Source organism: Sus scrofa, chromosome 2, assembly GCF_000003025.6.
Source record: "Sus scrofa isolate TJ Tabasco breed Duroc chromosome 2, Sscrofa11.1, whole genome shotgun sequence".
Classification (NCBI taxonomy): domain Eukaryota; kingdom Metazoa; phylum Chordata; class Mammalia; order Artiodactyla; family Suidae; genus Sus; species Sus scrofa.
This window is the reverse complement of record NC_010444.4, coordinates 27,313,099-27,335,434: the sequence shown is the minus strand read 5'-3', so window position 1 is coordinate 27,335,434 and position 22,336 is coordinate 27,313,099. Positions and strand designations below refer to the sequence as shown.

General features: G+C 47.8%; 1 protein-coding gene across 3 annotated transcripts in view; it reads left to right on the top strand.

Annotated features, from left to right (window-relative positions):
* KIAA1549L (KIAA1549 like) overlaps window positions 1-22,336 on the top strand; it is a 129,196-nt gene that overhangs the window by 31,407 nt on the left and 75,453 nt on the right. For all 3 annotated transcript variants that reach the window (XM_021083199.1, XM_013994444.2, XM_021083200.1), the window contains exons 9-11: window positions 112-283; window positions 9,429-9,592; window positions 17,610-17,800. In XM_021083199.1, the coding sequence (XP_020938858.1) occupies window positions 112-283; window positions 9,429-9,592; window positions 17,610-17,800 (527 nt within the window). The remainder of the gene's footprint in view (window positions 1-111; window positions 284-9,428; window positions 9,593-17,609; window positions 17,801-22,336) is intronic.

Sequence of the window (22,336 nt, the reverse complement as noted above, 5' to 3'; positions counted from 1 at the left end):
TCTGCTTGGCCACGGAAGGCTTCAGAGTCGGGAGGGAGCCGGCTGGTGGCCAGGCTGATTGTACGGTTGATGGACGATGCCCTGTAAACATGGCCTGTCTTTTTCTGAAAGATGGTAAAGATGCAGCGGGTGCCGGGACCCAAGGACCCCGCGGAGCTGACCTACTACACCCTCTACAATGGGAAGCCTTTGCTGGGGACCGCAGCGGCCAAGATCCTGAGCACCATTGACTCCCAAAGGATGGCCTTGACCCTGCATCACGTTGTCCTTCTGCAAGCCGACCGTAAGGGGACAGTCTTTCCGTTCATTATTTTTAATGCCATTAAGTGTTCCTCGTCCTTCCAAGGGATTCCCCAAACTCATGTTAATGGACCCAGAGCTAAACATATCTGTGTTCTAAAAGGTTTTTAAATCAACCAGCTGTTTCCTGCCTTGTTTGAAGCGATAGGTTTGGGGGAAGGGATATGTTTTGGATATTAGGATGATGATATTGTTGCTTTTCCCCAGGTGCCACCCACTTTCCCTCCCAGTATAGTCTTCTGAACAGCTAGAAAAACCGCCATAGCTGACGTTGTATTTGTCTGCCAGGGAATTAAGGATCATTTGATTTAGCGAGCTTTGTAGAGTCTTACAGGAGCTGTGTTCAGTGCTGGAGGACACGTAGAAGTGGGCAAGCACCGGTGCCTGCCTTTAAGGAGCAGAGAAGATTGGAGTGCCCGTTGTAGTGCCGTGGTTAATGAATCCGACTAGGAACCATGAGGTTGCGGGTTCGATCCCTGGCCCCGCCCAGTATTGCTGGAGTTCCATGTCGTTGCCATGAGCTGTGGTGTAATTTGCACACACGGCTCCGATCCCATGTGGCTGTGGCTGTGGTGTAGGCCGGCAGCTGTAGCTCCAGTTCAACCCCTGGCCTGAGAATCTCCATATGCTCTAGGCCCGGTGCATGCCTAAAAAGCAAAAGAAAAGGAAAGAAGGAAGGTAGGAAGGAAGGAAGGGAGAAAAGAAAGAAATGAGTATTGCTTGGGAGATTCAGCCCTTGGCTGGCAGAGGAAGGGGATTGCCCATAATGCGACTGGCTGTGGGAGCTACTGAAGGTGTCTGTGCCGGGGAGTGGCGGTGTTGGAGGTGCCCATTACCTAGGAGGTTAATCCGTCATCGTCAGCGTCCAGGATGAGAGGATGCCGAACTGAAGAGGAGGCTTTTCTGGTGGCCCAGGCATGGGGACCCAGATAAGGGCCACAAAGAAAGGGAGGGGAGCGGAGGGTGATAGAGGTGAGCCCGTGTGGTAGAAATGTTAGATTTGGCAGCACACCGAGCGTACAGGGCCTGGAAGGTCATCTCCCATTGGTCTCGTTGGTGTCCACACTCCATAGGCGCCTGACCCCTGTCTCATGGCTTTCCTCTCTTCCTCATGTCCTGCCCTCATCCAGGGTGAGTGTGACTTCCCTGGTGATGGTCTAGCCCACGTGTTGTTGGTCCAGCTCACTTCTGCTCAGCCAGCACAGACGGCTGTGCTGTCTTCGGAGCGCTGGGTTGTAGGTTCGATCACCGGCCCAGCACAGTGAGTTAAGGATCCAGCATTGCCGCAGCTGTGGCTTAGGTTGCAGCTATGGCCCAGATCTTATCCCTGGCCTGGGAACTCCATATGCCATAGGGCAGCTAAAATGGAAAAAAAAAAAAATCAGTAGCCATAGGCTTTTTTTTTTTTTTTTGGCTGTAGCCATAGCATGTGAAAGTTCCAGGGTTGGGGATTGAATCCAAGCCACAGCAGTGACCACACCAAATCCTTAACCACTAGGCCACCAGGGAACTCCCAAGCTTCTTAAAGTGGGTCTTTCAAGCCTTTCCCATCAGCGGCTCAGCAAACATTCAGGTCCCTTCACACCCTGGTCTCCAGGCTTCTTCCCTAGAATATATGGCCTTCTCTTCTCTCCTTCAGACTTGGTGTTTCAGCCACACAGGAGGATTCATTCTTCACATTCCCTACAACTCTGAAGCCTTCCCTGACCCCTGAAGCATGACCCCTCCCCCAAGTTCCCCGAGGTCCAGGGGCTCCCATTGCCCTTATTTGCACATTGGGCAAATGAATTATTTTCTCTCTCTGTCTCCCCCTCATGAGCACTTTAAAAGCAGGTACACATCTCATTCCTCTTTGAATATCCAGCCCCAGCTACTGCCTGGCTCCATTCTTGTGAAGGCAAAGAACCCACCTTCGCTAGATGCCTCTGCCAGGCCCTGAGTGAGGCACGTGTTTGGAAGGCACCACCACAGAGCAGTTGAGAGCAGAGCCTTTGCAATAAGACAGGAAACAATTGCATGACCCTCTCTGACCTTCATTTTCCTCATCTGTAAAACAGTGATATAAAAAACACTGACCTAGGAGAGCTACTGGGAGGATCAAATGAGATGGTTATTGTGTGTGAAGGGTTTAATATACTCCTGGGGCACCTATGAAGCACATAGTAAGTGGTGACTGAATGTCTCTTTTATCCGTAAGGTAGAGGGACTCAAGGAGAGAGAGAATGAAGATGGAAAGGTGATTTGAAGGTTAAGAGCCTGTTTGATTCAGAGTGTTGCTAATGAAATGAGAGACAAGTTTGGAGAGACGAGAAGGTAATTTATTCAGTTTGGGTCGTGTTGAGTGCAGGCGACAGGCTATTAAGGGGTGTTGTTGGGACTCCAAGCCTGGATCCCAGGAGAGAGGTTAAAGTTAACACTTCAGATTTTGAGAATGTTGTAGATACAGGTTAGAATTAAAACCCTGGAGAAAACTCGAGTGCCTAGGGAGGAAGTAGAGCTGGAGGGCAGCCCCTGGAAACGCCTCCATCCTGGGATCAGGTGAGGCTATTGTCAAGGCCAGTGAAGAAGGGGAGGCGCAGAGGTGTTTTAAATCTCTTTTTCCTCCTACTAGGTTTGAAATCAGCCTGTGATGTGAATCCGAGGTCAGCACTTTGAATGGAGAGTCACCTTGTCGCTCTGAATAGAGTGTCATGTGCTGTGTGTTGCAGTGCCTTCTCAGTGGCTGGGTCAGGGCACATGTGCAGGGCAGGGGCCACAGAACATGCAATGCCCATTTAACCCACATCCTTTCTGGGTGATGGGCCTGCAGTGACTTCTAAAGAAGCGGCTGCATTCCTGAGGGGAGGTTCCATCTGTTCCATTTGCTGGATCTGGAGGGAGAGGCCCCTCAGAGAGGTTATTCAGCTGATGGCGAGGGAAAATTCTCCCCGGGCAGAAGCAGACCAGGGCAGGAAGTGGTTTACCTCAAATGGCCATCGGACATTTCTCTAAAAATGTCACTTACAGAAAGCCATAGGGGAGTTCCCATTGTGGCGCAGTGGAAAGGAATCCGACTAGTATCCATGAGGATGAGGGTTTGATCCCTGGCTTTGCTCAGTGGGTTAAGGATCTGGCATTGCCGTGAACTGAGGTATAGGTCGAAGATGTGGCTCAGATCCTGAGTTGCTGTGGCTGTGGTGTAGACCTGCAGCCGTAGCTCCGATTCGACCCCTAGCCTGGGAACCTCCACATGCCGCAGCCCTAAAAAGACCGAAAAAAAAAAAAAGAAAGAAAGAAAGAAAGTCATAGGCTGACCCTTTGGTGAAAGGAACTCATTCATTTCTTCAACAAATATTTTTGGGGCACCTGTTATGTGCCTGGCACTGTTCTAGGCACTGGAGAGGCAGCGGTGAACGAAGCTTATATTCATTCTTATAAAACCTCTGCTCTCGTGGAGCTTACATTCCTGGGGGGCAGATTAAACGGACAGTATAACTAAATAATACATTAGATGCTAATGCCAATAAGTGCCATGGAGAAAAATTAAGCAGGGAAGGGTCTAGGGGATGCCAAGGAGGTAATGACTGTGATTGTAAATTGTTGGGAGGTTGAGAGGAGTATATTGAGAGAGTAGCCTTTGGGTGCCCACCTGAGGATGCCTGGGGACAAGGTTCCAGGTAGAGGGGGAGGGTTTGAGAGCCGGCGAGGAGGTCCCAATGGAGGAGAGCAGCAGCGATGAGGTCAGAGGTGCAGAAAAGGGGCCACAACCACTGGCACCCCATGGGCTGCACCCGAGTGGGATGTGGGGCCGGGGGTGTGATGGGCGTGAGCTCTCAGCAGCTGCTGGACCCTCCCCTGCATCCACTCACAGCAGTTATGAATGCTGATGTTGACAGCCACAAAAACAAGCTGAGACCTTTTTTGAGTGGATTCCTTCTCCTTTCAACATTGGCTCCACATGAAAATAATTCCTTCTGCTTTTAGATTGTGTAGACCCTTTGACTTCTTCATTCCCCCTGACAAATACTTCGTGTGTGTGTGTGCGTGTGTGTGTGTGTGTGCGTGCATGTGCACACACACATGCACACTCACACACTTCCATTCAGGTGCGTCAATTCAGAGCTGACTTAGATTGTAGATTTCAGAGAAATGACCTTTTTTTTGTTAAAAAAAAATCTAACCTCCCCGAGGCTCAGTTTCTTCATCTGCAAAATGGGTATAAGAATAGCACCTTGACAAGAGCGTATCCCCTGCCTAATGCACAATAGAAACTCAGCACGGGTTGTGTCATTTTCCTATCCTTCTGACATTCTCAGAAAGTAAAGAACCATTTGTTCCTTTTCACTTCTATGCATGACTTTGTAGTTTTAGGTCATCGTGCTCATGAATATTTTGGGTCTGGATGACTTCAGTTGACTTTACTATCACTTTGACTGTTAAATGAATTTATTAATGTACATAACATAGATTTATTCTCTCCCCATTTAAAGAGAGATGAAAAGGTTTTCCATACTGCACCAAAAAGGCACACATCCATCAAAATAATAAAGCTGAGTAGAATTAGAACATGCATAAATATTTCATTCTTGTTAATGAAAAATATATATATATATATTTAGGGTATCAGGTTCTGATACACTGTACATCATTCTCCTTCATGATAGAATAGCAGAGCCATAAAGAGGCATACTGATGTTTTTCACAGAAGCACTAAGCTTTAAAAAATGTTAATGGCCTAAAACTCACATATAAATACTGAATTACTAAAAGTAGTAGCAATTACATGTTTAATATCAACAGAAGCACATTATCTAATGTGCTGTTTTCAGACGTTAATAATGTGATTAATCACCGATTGACAAAAAAACGTGGAATACAATTTTTTTTGTATTAATAGCACTCCAGAGACAAGTGGTGCCTGAGGAGAGGCAGATCATGGCTAATGAGGTGCTGATTGAAGTCAGGGGGTGGTTGAAGTCAGAGAAAGGCCAGCTGGCTCCTCAGGCTGGTCGTCACTATGTGGCACTTACTGGTGGGGTCTTTATATTCCAGAGTTCAACCCTCAGCTTTGTGGGTCTAGCAGCCCCCAGAATTCAGCAGGATCGGGAGGACCAACTTATGCTGACCGGACATACAAGAGATTGATGTATAAACCAGATTGGAAGTCTCTAATTTAAAACACAGGCTGGGGGAGTTCTCTGATGGCCTAGTGGGTTAAGGCTCCTGTGTTGTCACTACTGTGGCTCCTGTCACTGATGTAGCACAGATTCAATCCCTGGCCAGGAACTTCCACAGGCTGTGGGTATGGCAAAAGAGAAAAAGAGAGAGAGAAAAAACTTGAAATAAACATTGCCACTCTCATTTTTAAAAAAAATAAAATACAGACGGGAACTACTGAGGAGAGGGAATTTCTCCTTTGACTGGCTGTTACTCTATCCTTTGTGGAAATCTGAATGGGGACCCAAATTGCAGCAGGAATACTGGTAGTTCAGCTATACATTCATTCAATTTTTAACTGAGCTCCTACTCTGTGCAAGGCCCTGTTATATGTCCTAGGGATGCTGCAGGAAACAAGAGACTGCTCTCTTCGAGTGCTCATTCTTTTTTTTTTTTTTTTTTTTTGTCTTTTTGCCATTTCTTGGGCTGCTCCCGCAGCATATGGAGGTTCCCAGGCTAGGGGTCTAATCAGAGCTGTAGCCACCAGCCTACACCAGAGCCACAGCAACGCGCGATCCAAGCCGTGTCTGCAACCTACACCACAGCTCATGGCAACGCTGGATCCTTAACCCACTGAGTGAGGCCAGGGATCAAACCCACAACCTCATGGTTCCTAGTCGGATTCGTTAACCACTGAGCCACGATGGGAACTCCTCGAGTGTACATTCTAATGGAGGAGTGGGGGGTGGCAGATAGTGACCAAATCCATACATATCATGGCAGAGAGTGATTCATACATAAAAGCCTCATCACTCCATGTGTGGCCTGGGGCCTGCCTTGTGGTACCACCTGGGAGCTTCTTAGGCAAGTTACTGAGTCCAAGCTCATACTGTTGGCTGCAGGACAGGACAACAAACAGATGAGTTATTGGGACAAGAAATAGTGACTTTATTTTTATGTGGAAAACTAGCAGACTGAGAAGATGGTGGACTAGTGTCCCAAAGAACCACCTTGACTGAGTTAGAATTCAGGCTTTTTATACAAAAAGGGGAGGGAGTAAAGTCACATTTTTCCCGGTTCCAGTCAGCCTCTGGAGGGGGATGTTCATTCACAGGTGGGCCTGGTTGGATGTTTCCTGGGAGCTAAACAAATGTATTTTAGCTTAATACTCATTACCTGGAACACAAGAGTCCCAGAGAAGGACCATTATGTATAATGTAAGCTTATAGGCAACATCCCTTTAGTGATAAGCTTGAAATAGAATACAAAGTTTCAGAGTTCCCATCAGGGTGCATTGGTAACAAATATGACTAGGAACCACGATGTTGTGGGTTCAATCCCTGGCCTCACTCAGTGGGTTAAGGATCCGGTGTAGCTGTGAGCTGTGGTGTAGGTCGCAGACATGGCTCAGATCTGGTGTGGCTGTGGCGTAGGCCAGCTGTAGCTCCGATTCAGTCCCTAGCCTTGGAATCTCCCTATGCCGCAGGTGTGGCCCTAAAAAGCAAAAAAACAAACAAAAAAAACTTCCCTAATGCAGGCAGACCCATCCCAACCCAAAGAATCAGAATCCACATTTAAGCAAGATTCCCAGGTATTGGCCTGCACATTAAAGTTTGAGAAGTACTGATTTCAAGAAAAACTAAGTAGCAGGAGGGGCATGGGGAGTGCTAGGGACACAGATTTCTTTTTTTTCTTTTTTTTTTTTTTTTTTTTTTTTTTGCCTCACCTGTAGTATGTGAAAGTTCCCAGATCAAACCTGAGCCACATCTATGACAGTGCTGACTCCTTAACCACTAGGTCCTAGAGAACTCCTGGTTGTTATTTTTTTTTATTTATTTATTTTATTTTTATTTTTTTATTTTATTTATTTTTGTCTTTTTGCCATTTCTTGGGCTGCTCCTGTGGCATATGGAGGTTCCCAGGCTAGGGGTTGAGCTGGAGCTGTAGCCATCAGCCTACGCCACAGTCACAGCAACTCGGGATCCGAGCTGTGTCTGCAACCTACACCACAGCTCACGGCAACGCCGGATCCTTAACCCACTGAGCAAGGCCAGGGATCGAACCCGCCACTTCATGGTTCCTAGTCGGATTCGTTAACCACTGAGTCACAACGGGAACTCCCTGGGTGTTATTTTTATAGAGTACAGGGGAGGCTTCATCGACGTGGTGACACTTGATCAGAGCCCTGAAGGAGCAAGGGAGGGAGCCATGTGGATATCTAAGTGCAGAGCGTTCTAGGTGGAGGATTCAACTTGTGCAAAGGCCCTGAGGCAGGAATATGTCCAGCCTATTTGAGGAACAGTAGGAGGGAGGTGGACTGGAGCAGACTTAAGAGAAGAGGTACAGGGAGGTTGGAGGGGCAGATCACTTAAGGTCTTAGAGAAATTATAAGGACCCTGGCTTTTACTCTGAATGGGATGTGAGCCTGTGGAGGGTTTGAGCAGAGGAATGCTGGGATCTAAATTTTTAAAGAATCACTCCAGCTGCTGTGTTGCAAATAGACTATAAGAGATAAGGGAGGAGACTGGCAGTAATTCAGGTGAGAGATGTTGGCAGCTTGGACCACAGTGATAGAGAGACGTGAGATAATTTGAAGATGGAGGTGACAGGGTTTGTGGATAAATAGGATGTTGGCTGAGAGTAAACAAGAAGGGTCGACATTGATGGCCGTGTTTCTGACCTAAGCAACTGGAAAGAAGGAGTTGTCATTTATTGGCATGGAGAATATCACTAGAACAGGTTTTGTGGGGGAGATTGATAGTTGGGTTCTAGGTATATTAAGTTTCAGATATCTCAAGTATCCAACTGGAGTTTTGAGTGGGCAGTTGGATGTAGGAATCTGAAGTTCAGGGTAGTGATCCTGGTTGGAGATACATAAAGGAACATCAGCAGCATAGATGGTATTTAAAAAACCATGAGGCTATGAGATCATCTGGGAGTGGGAGAAAAGAGATCTTGCATGGTACTGACAGACAGTATCACTAAGCTCAAACAGCCAGTCACAGCCACCTGGCCTAGCAGACAGACCCTCTCTCTGGCCAGATGTCTGCCATACACAGCACCTCCTCTGGCGTGGATAAGTCCTTGGTTTTCTTTTATCTGGATATTCTACAGACTCCAGTTGTTTTAGTTACTGTTTTCTTTACTCCAGTTCTTTTGATTGGATTGAAGTATTTTCAAGGCTTCCCCACCAAGGATCATGGGAGGGGGGAACTCCTTCATCTCATATTGAAGGCTTTCTCTTTTTCTACCCTTTTCCTAGCTAGCTTACCAAAAAGTTGAAAGAACTGTTCAATAACCACTATGCTCCTGCTACCTCAATTCCACAATAAGCATTTCACTGTTTTTCTTTTCACCTACCTTCCCTTAGCATGCATATCATGGCCTAGAGTGCAATATTCATGATGTTTTAGATAAAATTAACATGCCATGACATGAGCACACTTCTTCACTCTACCATGTGATGAGTTTTGACAAATTCATATACCCGTGTAACCCCAACCCCATCACCATATAGAACGTGACCATCTCCTGCTGCCCTTTGCAAGTTAATTAATTCCAGCCCCACCCCAACTGGAGGCACCTACTGTTCTAATAACACATTCTTCCTACTGATAGTCTCTTTGGTTACTTTGCTCTCCTCTGGCCCTGAGAACAGCCTGATCATTTTGATTAGAACCAGCCATTTCCAAGCCTCCCCAGCCAGCCCCTAGGGAGCAGGGCAGATCCCTCCACTCAGGTATGCTTCATTCACTGCCCACTCGGAGGGTGACTCCACTACATATTTATAGAGTCGTCTCATGGCCTTTGCCTCCGGACCCACAGCACCATGCTGAGCTGCGGATTTCTTCTCTTTTGACTGGTGGACATCACCAGTGGGGAGCATGGACACCAATCCATCTTCCTCGTCCTCCTCTTAGGCGTAGGGTGGCCTTTGCCTTCCCCGTGCTGCTCCTCCTCGTCACATGCTTCTCCCTGGCTCTTCCCTGCAGCCGTGGTTAAGAACCCACCCAACAACCTGTGGATCATCGCCGCGGTGCTGGCGCCCATCGCCGTGGTCACGGTCATCATCATTATCATCACCGCCGTGCTCTGCCGGAAGAACAAGAACGACTTCAAGCCGGACACCATGATGAACCTGCCTCAGAGGGCGAAGGTACGTGGTGGAAGCCGTGAGGAGGGGACAGGAGGCCTGGCCCACAGGGGCTCTGCCTGCCTTTCCTCTCTTGACTTTTTTTTTTTTTGGTCTTTTTGGGGTTGCACCTGAGGCATATGAAGATTCCCAGGCTAGGGGTTGAATTGGAGCTGGAGCCGCTGGCCTACACCAGAGCCAAAGCCACACCAGATCTGAGCTGTGTCTGCAACCTACACCACCACTCACAGCAACACCAGATCCTACATCCTCATGGATGCCAGTCAGATTGGGCTCTGGTGAGCCACGACAGGAACTCCCATCTTAGCCATTTTTAGGTGCATGGTTCACTATGGTTAAGAATATTTGTGTTGTGGTACAGCCTTTCTTTTCATAATCGGGACAGGATAGCTAAGGTTTATCTAATGCTCACTCTTTTTTTTCTGGGGGGGGTCCTTTTTGCCTTTTCTAGGGCCACTTCCTGCGGCATATGGAGGTTCCCAGGCTAGAGGTCTAATTTGGAGCTGAGCCACAGCAAGGCGGGATCCAAGCCACATCTGTGACCTACACCACAGCTCATAGCAACGCCGGATCCTTAACCCACTGAGCAAGGCCAGGGAGGGAACCCACAACTTCATGGTTCCTAGTTGGATTCGTTAACCACTGAGCCATGATGGGAACTCCATCTTATGCTCACTCTTTGCTGTAAGTGCTTCAGTGATTTGCATATACCAGCTCACTTAATCTTCACAGCAGCCCTTTGAGGAAGAGCATTATTTTACAGATGAGAAAACAGGCACAGAAAACGAGGCGCTAGATAGACCTGAAAGGGGCCTCAGAGGTCGTCTGATCTGACACCTTCCTTTTACAGAGAAGTGCCTCCCTCATGATGGCACAGTTAGGAAGCAGCAGAACTGATGGTAGAACCAAGTCTCTTGGCTCCCAATGCAGGGCTCTTTGGGGGCACAACAGATCCTTACAACTTTCCTTCTTCTGCTGGCCGGCGTGGCTGATCTTCAAAGACTGCCAGGACGGGCAAGCTGCAGAGCCTTGGCCAGGCGGCCGTCAGACTCCACCAGTGGCTTCACTGAAGCCCGGCAGGAGCCTCCGTCCACTTTCCACAGCCTCGAAGGGCTGCACCATCCACCCCTGGCTAGGAAATGCCAAAGGCTAATTTTCCCAGCACGTAGCTCCCTTCCTGAGGGTCCCTGAAGCAGATACAATAACCTGTCGTAATACAACAAGGGTGTTTAAATAATGCCTGACAGTGTGCTGGGTTCTCTAGGTCTATCACCTCGTCTACTCATCACAGTAGCCCCCTGAAGTAGGTCGTAGTCAGGGCAGCTTTTATTATTTTCGCTTTATTGCAGAAAAACCCCAAGGAAAGAGAGACTGGGGACTTGTCCCACAGCAGAGTGGGGGAGGGGGCACAGGCCCATATCTGAGTCTGGGCTGTCTATATCATATACCTTCCTGAACCCCGAGATTGGCGGGCAGAATGCTCTTCCAGCCCTGAGCACCTGAGCTTTGGCTACCTGTGCAAGAGCGAAACAATGGATGGAATCTCACACCCGCTGGACTGCGTGACGCCGCCACTGTCCTTGCTCCGAGTCATGTGTGCCTCATTCTTTCTGGGTAATCATGCCTCGCTTCAGCAAAAGAAATCAAAGGCATTTTGTTGTTTATTAAACCAATTCACCTGTTGAGAAGCTTGAGGAGACACCCTGTGAGTGAAGAGCCCAACCCCAAAGAATGTTGTTCTGTGTCTGTTGACACAAAGGCACCCTCTGCCCAGACGCAGTGGGATGTTGGTAATTCCCCAACAGTAACAAATGAAACTGTTCCAAGAGGGGGTATTTCATTTCCATCTTAGCCTGCTTCCAATCTGAGCTTTTCCAACCTAACAGTAATTCCCAGAATCTGATTGCAACTGAGTCCGGGAATGCAAACCATGCCATACCGAGGTTGCAGATGCCATCTTGGTGTGATAGATGAAGCCAGAATTTTATTAATTTGCCAAGATGTGTCAGGCAGCACAGGATTTCAGCCTATCTTCTGACTTGGTAGCTGGAACAGGTTTGTACGTGGGCATTTTCGTAGCCCCTTGTATGTCCCTACCTGGTGCATTGTGCTGCAAGAAATTCCCGGCTGCTGTTGAAAATCAAGCAAATTTATGGTCCATGAGATGACTGAATTCACTTGTGTGTTGTGGTGGTGGCGGTTCCTCCCTCAGTGAAGCTGGGCTACGCACTCTGATTTTCACAGGCCTTTTATCACAGGAAGCCACGAGCACAGTGGAGCTGCCTCCTACTTACCGCAATCCTACTGCCGTTGCAACCCAGGGACACTGCAGTGTCTGCGCGAGGAGAGAGCCGCCTGCGTGGCTTCTCACATCCTGTGTGTGTGAGCAGGATTCCCAAGGACGAGGCGGGAGGAAAATATTAGCTCTCGCCCCCGATCCAGAGGCCAGGAGGAGGGTCTCCTAGTCTCCAAGGACCCCGATACGTCTTTAAGGATGCAGGCTGCAGTGCCCGAGGACATGGCTGGGGATCCTTGCTGAGATTCACTAGTAGGCTTAGCTTGCTAAGAGGAGGTGAGTGTGGCCGTCCCGGGAACCGGGGCCAGGCTGTGCACCCCGCACCCTTCAGAGGCAGGGTCCCACAGGTGTGGCTCTGTTACCGTTGCCGTCAGCCGGGCTCCTGCAGGTAGAGTGTTGAGAAGATGCTCAAGAGGAGGGCCAGGCGTCTGCCTTTCTTCCTCGTTTCACGTTCCCTTACTCGTTACCACTGGATTCGCAGCCTTTTTCCAGGTTTCCCCTTCTTGCATCTGAAGAGAACATGGGCCACTGGAACAGGCAGCCTGAAGAGGAAGTTGTTAGGCCAGGCCCAGAGGCAGAGTAGAGCCTGGAGGGCCTGTACCGGTTGGCAGGACTTTCTGCTCGGGACCAGTCAGTCACCCCCTAAAGATGCCCAGCTGTTTCCCTTTTCCCATATGCTATCAATATGACGCATACTTAACCTCTTTGTGCCTTCGTTTTCCCATCTGTGAAATGGGGGTGACAACACTATCCCTGTACAGGTTCTTGGGAGGTTTGAGTTATGTGAATTATGTTGAGTGTGCCAGGTATAGAATACAAATTATGTCTGTTGGTTTTATTATTTATTACACATGCTTTCTTCTTAAAAAGATCCAGGTAACATGTCTCCCTTTGAAATTGCTGGCAATTATTTAGATTCAATAATTTTACAAAACTCAGTAAGGCACCTGTAAGTGTTTCATGATGTATTCATGGCATTAGCGGTCCCTAGTGTGTGGCAATGAGTTAATCTCAGGTGATTTTCCAGTTGAAGGTGAAAGACACCTATTCTGTTAGGAGAGGAAGGTACTAGTCTCTAGTCTTTCACCACTTAGCTGTGTGATCTTGACCATGTCACTGAACCTCTCTGAGCTTTTGTTTTCTTACCTGTAAAATGAAGACTGTACCGTGTGCCCTGCTTTCCCCATGGGGTTGCTGTGAAGACAAAACGAGGTGGCGGTATTTTGCAGGCTGTAGGTACGGACCGTGTGCAGGGATTATTATTATTACTCAAATAACAAGGGCCACCTTTTAAAATTGTCATTCCTTGAAGTCTCTCTGCGCACCCATCATCAACCCGGTCCCCTGAGGTGAGCAGCAGGTGGCTTCTGCACAGGGTGAAGAGCAAGGGGCCAAAGTCAGAGAGAGTGGGAAGGATGGGGCAAGCCAGAGCCAGCTTGTCCTCCTCACTCAGTTCTTGGGTCACCTTAGCTGCCCATGCAGATCCCCGGGATCTCCCATGTAGGCCAGGAGTCTCAAAACAGGAGCCAGGCCAGGCACAGTGGCAGGCTGCACAAGGAAAGGGGGGGCCACGGCAAGAGTCATCAAGTAGAGGTCAGATGTTCTGGTTCTGGGTCACATAGCACTGGTTCAGATCCCAGCTCCACCACAGACCAGCTGTGTGAGCTTGGGGAAGTGGCTGAAACTTCATTTTTTTTTTTTTTTTTGGCTGCCCCTGTGGCAGATGGAAGTTCCCAGGCCAGGGATCGAATCGGAGCCCAGGTTTGACTTATGCCACAGCTGCTGCCATGCCAGATCCTTAACCCACTGCACCACAGCCAGGGAACGCCCAGAACCTCTTTAAACCTGTTTCTTCATCTTTAAAAAGAGGAACCAGGAGTTCCCATCGTGGCGCAGTGGTTAACGAATCCGACTAGGAACCAGGAGGTTTCGGGTTCGATCCCTGGTCTTGCTCAGTGGGTTAAGGATCTGGCGATGCCGTGAGCTATGGTATAGGTTGCAGACACGGCTCAGATCCTGCGTTGCTGTGGCTGCGGCGTAGGGCAGCAGCTGCACCTCCAATTGGACCCCTAGCCTGAAAACCTCCTACCTCCTTGAACTATGGTGAGGAGGAAATGACATTATTTATTTATCCAGTACTGTGGCAGTAGCATCAAGCAAAGCTGAAACAGTGAGCTCCTTGAGGGCAGGGGCCAGTTATTCTTCATCTTTCTGTCTCCAGCACCAAGCACAGTCCCTGGCACAAGCCAGTGCTCAGTAACTAGAGTTGGAACCACACTGAATAGGCTAGTAGACGGATGGGCATAGGGCAGCAAAGGGACCGTCTGGATGGCTGGCTGGATTCAGCCGGAGTGTGAGGGCCTTGAATGCCTTTCCAAAGGGTTGGGTGCCATGGAATCTTTTTCTTTTTAGGGCCGCACCTGCGGCATATGGAAGTTCCTGGGCTAGGGAGCCAATCAGAGCTGCAGGACACCACAGCCTCGGCTTACACCACAGCCACAGCCAGGCTGGATCCAAGCTGCATCTGCGACCTACCCCACAGCTTGTGGCAACTCTGGATCTTTAACCCACTGAGTGAAGCCAGGGATCAAACCTGCATCCTCACGGATACTAGTCAGGTTCTTAACCCACTGAGCCACAGTGGGAACTCCCTGCTACAGAGCCTTTTTCATGAGGGAATGACATGACCTGATGTGGTTCTAAGGGAGATGATTTGTCAAGGGTGGGCCTGGAAAGGAGCAGAATGGAAGTACTAAGACTGGATGGGTCAGTACAGAAAAAGTCAGCTTCCAGAAACATTTCAGTTGAATCCTACTGGTGATCAGTTGTTTATATGGGCATAGGGCAGAAAAAGTCAGCTTCCAGAAACATTTCAGTTGAATCCTACTGGTGATCAGTTGTTTATATGAGAAGCAGTTGGGTCAGTATTCTAGGAACATCAGCAAGCCCTCTGAAGGCGCCATTCTGTTCTACAGAGCACCAAAGGTGTGTGGGGGGGATTAACAGCATCTATTTCAGAAACATATTCCCAGATCTTGGCTTAGAATGTCAGTGGATACCACGGGGGTCAGAGTGAATGGCTCAGAGAAGAGGGATCGGGGACCACCTTTCCCAGAGTGAGTTTCCCAGAGAACTGTCTGTGGCCCTACTGCAGACAACTTGAAACAAGGAAGCTTTGCTGGATTTAGCAGCAAAACTCCATCCTATTCTGACAGCCGGTTTGGTGGGTTGGGCCACAGTCCTAGACTGTTCAGTCTGGCTGGAGCCTTCCTGCTTGAGTTCTTAGCTGTGTCAGCTGTAGAAACAAGAGCGTCTGATCATATCCACTTCTGATGGAACCCCAACAACAGAAGTTGCACTTCATCCCCAAGTTTTTTTCTTTCTTTTTTTTTTTTTTTTTTTTTTTTTTTGTCTTTTTAGGGCTGCAGCAGTGGCATATGGAAGTTCCCAGGCTAGGGGTTTGATGAGCTAGGGGGCTGAAGAATGGGTGCTGTGAAACTTAAGGGAAAAAGTTAACATAAAACAAGACACAGAGACATTTACCTTAAGTAAAGGTGGGAACCTGGGGACTTAAGGTCTCAGGGACCAAGAGCACCGCCTTAAGAAACCACACTGCTTTTATTATGTTTTTTAGGATTATGTCACGTGAGAAGGGGATTGTAGGTGCAGGATATAGGCTTTTTTTTATTTTAAAGGTCACATAGCCGGTTGCTGATTAAGCTTTTATTCTGACCTTTAGGCATTTAACAATCATTAGCGTTTGAGGAAGCCTGGCATCAGCTATCTATGCACAGCATCTAGAGACTCACCATTGTGCTTCTGCAGATGTCTGCAGCAACCTGGTGTGCCTAGGTTTGCACTTTGGTTCTTTTTTGCTAATGCATATCCAGCTAACGACCCCTCATAAACCCTTTGGGGCTATGGGGCTCCTCTTTTATTCTTAAGAGGATGTATCATGCTGTGCAAACGGACGTGCCAATCTGCACAGGTCTGGCGTGCCTAGACCAATGCATTAAGTCCTCATTCAGCTGACCCTATGAATAACTTATGCCTTTAGGTCTTTGTTCTTAAGTCATTCAGTGTCACTGCGACTGTTTTTCAAGCAGGAAGATAGGGCAAAGTAAAGCAGGACAAGATAGAGTTTAGCAAAGAGGCTAAGGAAATACTATAGAAACATGTCTCACAACAGGCGTCCAAACAGAGCTGTAGCCACCGGCCTACACCAGAGCCACAGCAACACAGGATCTGAGCCACGTCTACAACCTATACCACAGCTCAGGGCAACTCCAGATCCTTAACCCACTGAGTGAGGCCAGGGATCGAACCCTTAACCTCACAGTTCCTAGTCGGATTTGTTTCCACTGGGCCATGACGGGAACTCCTCATCCCCAATTTTCTTGAAGAGGATCACAGATGTCCATGTCACCTGGCCTATGACTTAGTAGGAAGTCAAGCAATGTTAGCTGTTGTTTCAGCACTTACCATGTGCCAGGTACTTAGCTAAATGCTGGACTTGAATTTACTTCTCTAGTCTACACAGCATCCCTTCGAGGGTAAATAGCCCTCTCACAGACATACACATTTGATCCTGCTCACACTCTCATTCTCTCCATTTTACAGGTGAGAAAACATGTGCAGAGAATTTCAGGAATTTACCCAAGCTCACCCAGCTAATAAAGTGGCAGAGCCAGGATTTGAACCCAGGCCATCTGTTTCCAGAGCCACCGCCCTTAACCATCCCCATTGTCTTGCCTCCCATCCGCATGGCGCTTCTCTGGGGTGTAAAGCAGAAGAGAGACACTCACAGGAATTGTTTAAACATGCTTCTTGGTTTTTTATTACCCCGCTAATAAATGTCTGTTGGGTTTTGCTCACAGCTGCCCTATTCACTTGGGATTTCAGACATTGTGCAATAAAAGGCTTGCTAATTTCTCAGTAGTGAGTTATAGGAGAGCCAGCCTGCTTCAAGGAGAGGTCTGGCTTAAAGAGTGATTCTTTATATTCCACTTTATTATTAATAATCATACTGCCTCGCATGTGGTAGCACATTTCTTGCCTTCTGTTTTCAGATCTGTGATCCCCTTTAATCCTCAAGGGTGGTGGAGGCAAAGCAGACATGATTGTCTTCATTGCTTAGATGAGACAAATTGAGGTTCAGGGTTCAGGTAACTTGGTAGAGTCACACACACCTGGTATTACACAGCATCCAAGGGATAATAAAATATTCCTAGGTAGGAAAAGGTGCAGGACCTGTTGAACGTAGCAATTAGAGCTTCTAAGTAGCAGTATCTGGTTACTTAAAACAGGTGGTCTAACGAGTTCCCTTGTGGCTAAGCAGGGTAAGGACCTGGTGGTGTCACTGCAGCAGCTTGGGTTGCTGCTGTGGCGCGGGTTCGATCCCTGGCCCAGGAATTTCCACATGCTGTGGGCACAGCCAAAAAAAGGGGGGGCATCTAACATCCTTGAAAGAATTTTCTCACACGTATTTTCATCTTGTTACCCTCTCCACTTTTCAGAGTAAGTCTTACCTATAGAGATTCTGTAGCTAGGGGGCATTAACACGGATTCTGATTTTGCAGAGACAGAAATTGTGATGGAGATCTGAGTTAGCTCTTGTTCGGTGGAGAACAATGTGTGGCCCCATCACATGCACTCTGCTGCCTGTCTTCCGTGAGCGTCACGCTTTGCCAGACACATGACTGCCAATCTGTTTCCTCTTCGCAGCCTGTGCAAGGCTTTGATTATGCCAAGCAGCACCTGGGCCAGCAAGGCGCGGACGAGGAGGTCATCCCTGTGACGCAGGAAACGGTGGTCCTCCCGCTGCCCGTCAGAGACGCTCCTGCCTCTCAGGAAAGGGACGCCCCGCCGGATGGCAGCACCATCAAGACGGCCAGGTCCATCGAAACCAGAAAGAGGTAGGCGCAGGGCCAGCTTCTGCCTCTCTGTGTCAGCAGGAGAAATAATTGATGGGGAGAACAGCTGAAGCCCGCAAGTTAATGCCTCTGTTCTCTTTAAAAATTCCCCTTCATGCTTGTTTTGAATATTTGAAAAGGAGACTAAGGAAGACGATAAGGATCATTATACCCGCCTCTCACGCACCACCCTTTGTAAGGTTTTTTTTTTTTTTTCTCTTTGTCTTTTTGGCTTTTCTGGGGCCACTCCCATGAGTGGCATATGGAAGTTCCCAGGCTAAGGGTCTAATTGGAGCTGTAGTTGCTGACCTAAGCCACAGCCACAGCAACACAGGATCCAAGCTGCGTCTGTGACCTACACCACATCTCATGGCAACGCCGGATCCTTAACCTGCTGAGCAAGGGCAGGGAATGAACCCGCAACCTCATGGTTCCTAGTCGGATTCATTAACCACTGAGCCACGACGGGAACTCCTGTAAGGTTTTGTATGTCTTGTCAAACACAACAGTAGAGGTTTCGCTCATATAGAACAAATTTGGCACAGATGTTGCACATATTTTTTAAATTGTCTTAAAAGTAGTGCCTTTGGTTGAGTATAGTTTGGTTTTTGTTGTTGTTGTTGTTGTTTTAGGGCCGCACCCATGGCATATGGAAGTTCCCAGGCTAAGCGCTGAATCAGAGCTACAGCGGCTAGCCGGCACCACAGCCACAGCAACTCAGGATCCAAGCTGCATCTGTGACCTACACCACAGCTCACGGCAACACTGGATCCTTAACTCACTGAGTATCCTTATGGATACTAGTCAGGTTTCATTACTGCTGAGCCACAAGGGGAACTCCCAGTTTAGTTGTATTTTATCTGGCAATTTCTCTACAGAGCTTATGATTTTAGCTCAAAAACCATTTATTTTATTTATTTATTTATTTAGTCTTTTTTGCCATTTCTTGGGCTGCTCCCGAGGCATATGGAGGTTCCCAGGCTAGGGGTCCAGTTGGAGCTGTAGCGCCGGCCTACACCAGAGCCACAGCAACGCAGGATCCGAGCTGTGTCTGCGACCTACACCACAGCTCATGGCAACGCCAGATCCTTAACCCACTGAGCAAGGGCAGGGATCGAACCCGCAACTTCATGGTTCCTAGTCGGATTCGTTAACCACTGAGCCACGACAGAAACTCCTCAAAAACCATTTATTGAGTTTTTACTATAAACCAAGCACTTTGACAGGTATCGGGCGGACTACAGAAAGGTTTCTGGTTGATTCCTGATCCCAAGCATCTCATGATGAAAGGAGAGTGAGAGAAATCGCTGGAATACCAAGCCTGATGGGCAGGTGTCCACAGTGAGTCTGAACCAAGTGCTGGGGAAAAGAGAGGAGGGAGAATTTAATTTTGATGAGGGAAAGCATCATGGAGCAGGTTATGTTTCACTCAAGTCTGGAAGCGTAAGTGGAATGTCCGCAGGTGGAAAGAGATAAAGGCATCCAGGCTGGAGGAGCTGGGAGAGATACAGGACAGCTGTGCTCACTTAATGGGGCGTGTCCCTGGGATTTCGAGTTCACGGTGCTTGGGTTGTAATGAAGGATGAAACCAGAAGATAGATTAAGACCGTGGAGGGTCTTAACTGTCAGACTAAGGGGTTCGACCTTTATTCTCTAGGCAACAGTAAGCCCCCTGAAATTCTTCAGGAATTCCTGTTCCCACCCCTTTCTCTCTTCCCTGGGACCGAGCATGGAGGTTGGAAAAGCCACACTCTCTCTGCCTCCTTCCCTCCCTTTGCCTAACAGATATTTAGTGCCTGTTTGCTATTTACCAGGCACTAGGGACACTGCAGCAAACAAGACAGAGTTCCTACTCCCGTGGTGCTTATTTGGTGGGAAGAGATAGACAATGATCATATAGAGAAACAAATAGAGCAGGTCAGGCGGTGAGAAGTAGGAAGAAGAAAAGCGAAAAGGAATGGAGAGGTGGAGAGGGGTGATTGTTTTAGCGGAAGTCAGGGAAGGTCTCTGATCAGGTGACATTTGAGAAAGACCTGATCGAAATGATGCTTAAGCCTTGAGATTATCTGTTCCAAGCAGATGGAACAATATGTGCAAAGCCCAGAAGAGGGAATTTCTTGACTTACTTAAAGAATAAAGGCCAAAGAGGCTGCTGTGAATTAGTAAGGACGTGGTAACAGATGAGTCAGAGAAGTTACCAGAGGCTGATCATGTCAGGCTTTATAGACCAGAGTCAGGCCTTGGGATTTTATTGTGAATCAAGGTCAGACGTCCTTGGAGGGTGTTGAGAGGAACAGAGATGGGATGTGACTTAGAGCGTTAAAGTCTCACTCTGGCTGCTGCGTGGCAATAGAGATGGAGAGAAGCAGAGTAGAAGCAGAGAGACCCATTAGGAGGCTATTGAAGGAATCCAGGTGGGAGATGGTGGTGTGGTCTGGGGCATGGAGGTGTGGGAGATGATTGCATTCTGCAGATGTTTTGAAGGACGAGATGACAGGATTTGCTGATGGGTTGTTATAAGGGTATGGAAATAGACAGGGATGGATTTGCCATTTATTGTGCTAGGACAGACTGGAGGAGAAGTTTGGGTCAAGAGTTTGGATGTGGGCATGTTAACTTTGAGATGCTCACAAGACATGGGAATGGAGATGTTGAGAACTCAGTTACCATATGAATCTGGAGTTCAGAGGAGAGGTCCAGAGTAGAAATAAAAATGTAGGCGCTGTCAGTGTTCACTTATAGAAAGCCATGAGACTAGATGGACACCTGGCAGAGTGTGGGTTGAGATCCAAGAACTGAACCCTGGGACATTGCAATGAGTAGAGGTCCAGATAATGAAGACAGATCAGCCAAAGACTCTGAAAAACATCAGTAAGAAAGGCACGAGGAGAACAAAGCTAGCGTGGAATCCGAGAAGCCAAGAGAAGGGAAAGATGGTTTATTATCAAATTTACAATTTTTGTGTTGCAGCAAAGTAGCAAGGCCCTATGCTTTTCTCCAGGAGCTCTTGGTCCTTAAGAAAGAGGTGCACAGAAACAGAGTTGGATTTCATTTTGTGCGGGGAAGAATGTTGAGGGCATGTGGATTGGCTATCTGTTGGCCCATAACAAACCACTCGAAAGCTCAGTAGCTTAAAACAACAACCATTTCTTTAGCTCATGATTTTGGGTGGGTCAGCAGTGCAGACTGAGCTCAGCTCATGGGTTCTTCTAGTTCGAGCCAAGCTTGGGCTCACTCATGGATCGGTAGTCAGGTGGTAGGTCTGCTGGGCTGGCTTGTTGATGAGAGCCTCATCTGGGGTGACCAGGTAACTAGGGCTTCTGGACATGTGGTCTGAGTCCTCCAGCAGGCTGACCTCAGCTTTCTCACAAGGCGGTTACAGGGTTTCAAGGGCTGCTAGAAAACAAGCTCTAAACAAGCCTCAAGTCTCTGCTTGTATCAGGTTTGGTACTGTCCTGTTGGTCAAAGCAAAACACACAGTCAAGTCCACAGTCAGTATGGGAGGGACTACCCTAAGCTTGGTTACAAGGAGGTATGAACACACAGGGACCTTAACTCCAGCGGTCCACCCCACCCTGGAGAGTTGAAATACAGAGAAACAATGGATGATTTGAGCTGACTGGCAAGTAGTATTATCTATAGTAATTATTCCCATTACAATCTTTGCCAAGTACAATGAAGGCATATTAACAACTTATTTATCACTTATTTAGAGGACACTGAAAAGAAATAAATAGAATGACTGAAATTAGGATATTCACATAACTGTACTGACAGGAAGAATAGAAAATTTTCAACCCCTTCTAATTGAGTTGTTTAAATTGTGCGAAGATTTCTTTTTTTAAAAAAATGTTTTAGAACAAGCTTTTTCTCTTGAATTTGCAAAGACTCTGCTCTTGCTAATCAAATTCAAATACCTAACCTCAGATTTTTATTAAATATTAACCTACAGAGTTCCCGTTATGGCACATCGGAAACAAATCTGACTAGGAACCATGAGGTTGCAGGTTTGATCCCTGGCCTCACTCAGTGGGTTAAGGATCCGGTGTTGCCATGAGCTGTGGTGTAGGTCAAAGACATGGCTCAGATCCAGCATTGCTGTGGCTGCGGCGTAGGCCAGCAGCTGTAGCTCTGATTCGACCCCTAGCCTGGGAACCTCCATATGCCATGGATGTGGCCCCAAAAAGCAAAACAAAACAAAACAAAGAAGAAAAAAAAAGAAATATTAACTTATGAAACAAATAAAGAAAACATTGTCTACCCTGTTGAATGATTTCTCCATTTGCTTCACGAATGGACCATAGACATACAGGTTTACTAAGGACTGGCTATATCCATTGCCAGAGCTGTGGGAGAACCGCCCCGCCCCCGTTCATGTTCAGGTGACCCCTGGAGTATCTGATCATTTGGGAAGATTTTAAGAGGCCAAATCCAAGAGCAAACGCATCATACATCTATGTTCTGGCCTCCCCAACTTGCCGCATCAGTTTCCTCATTCCTGCTAGACTAGCCCTGTGTGACCTCTCAGAATGGGTCTGG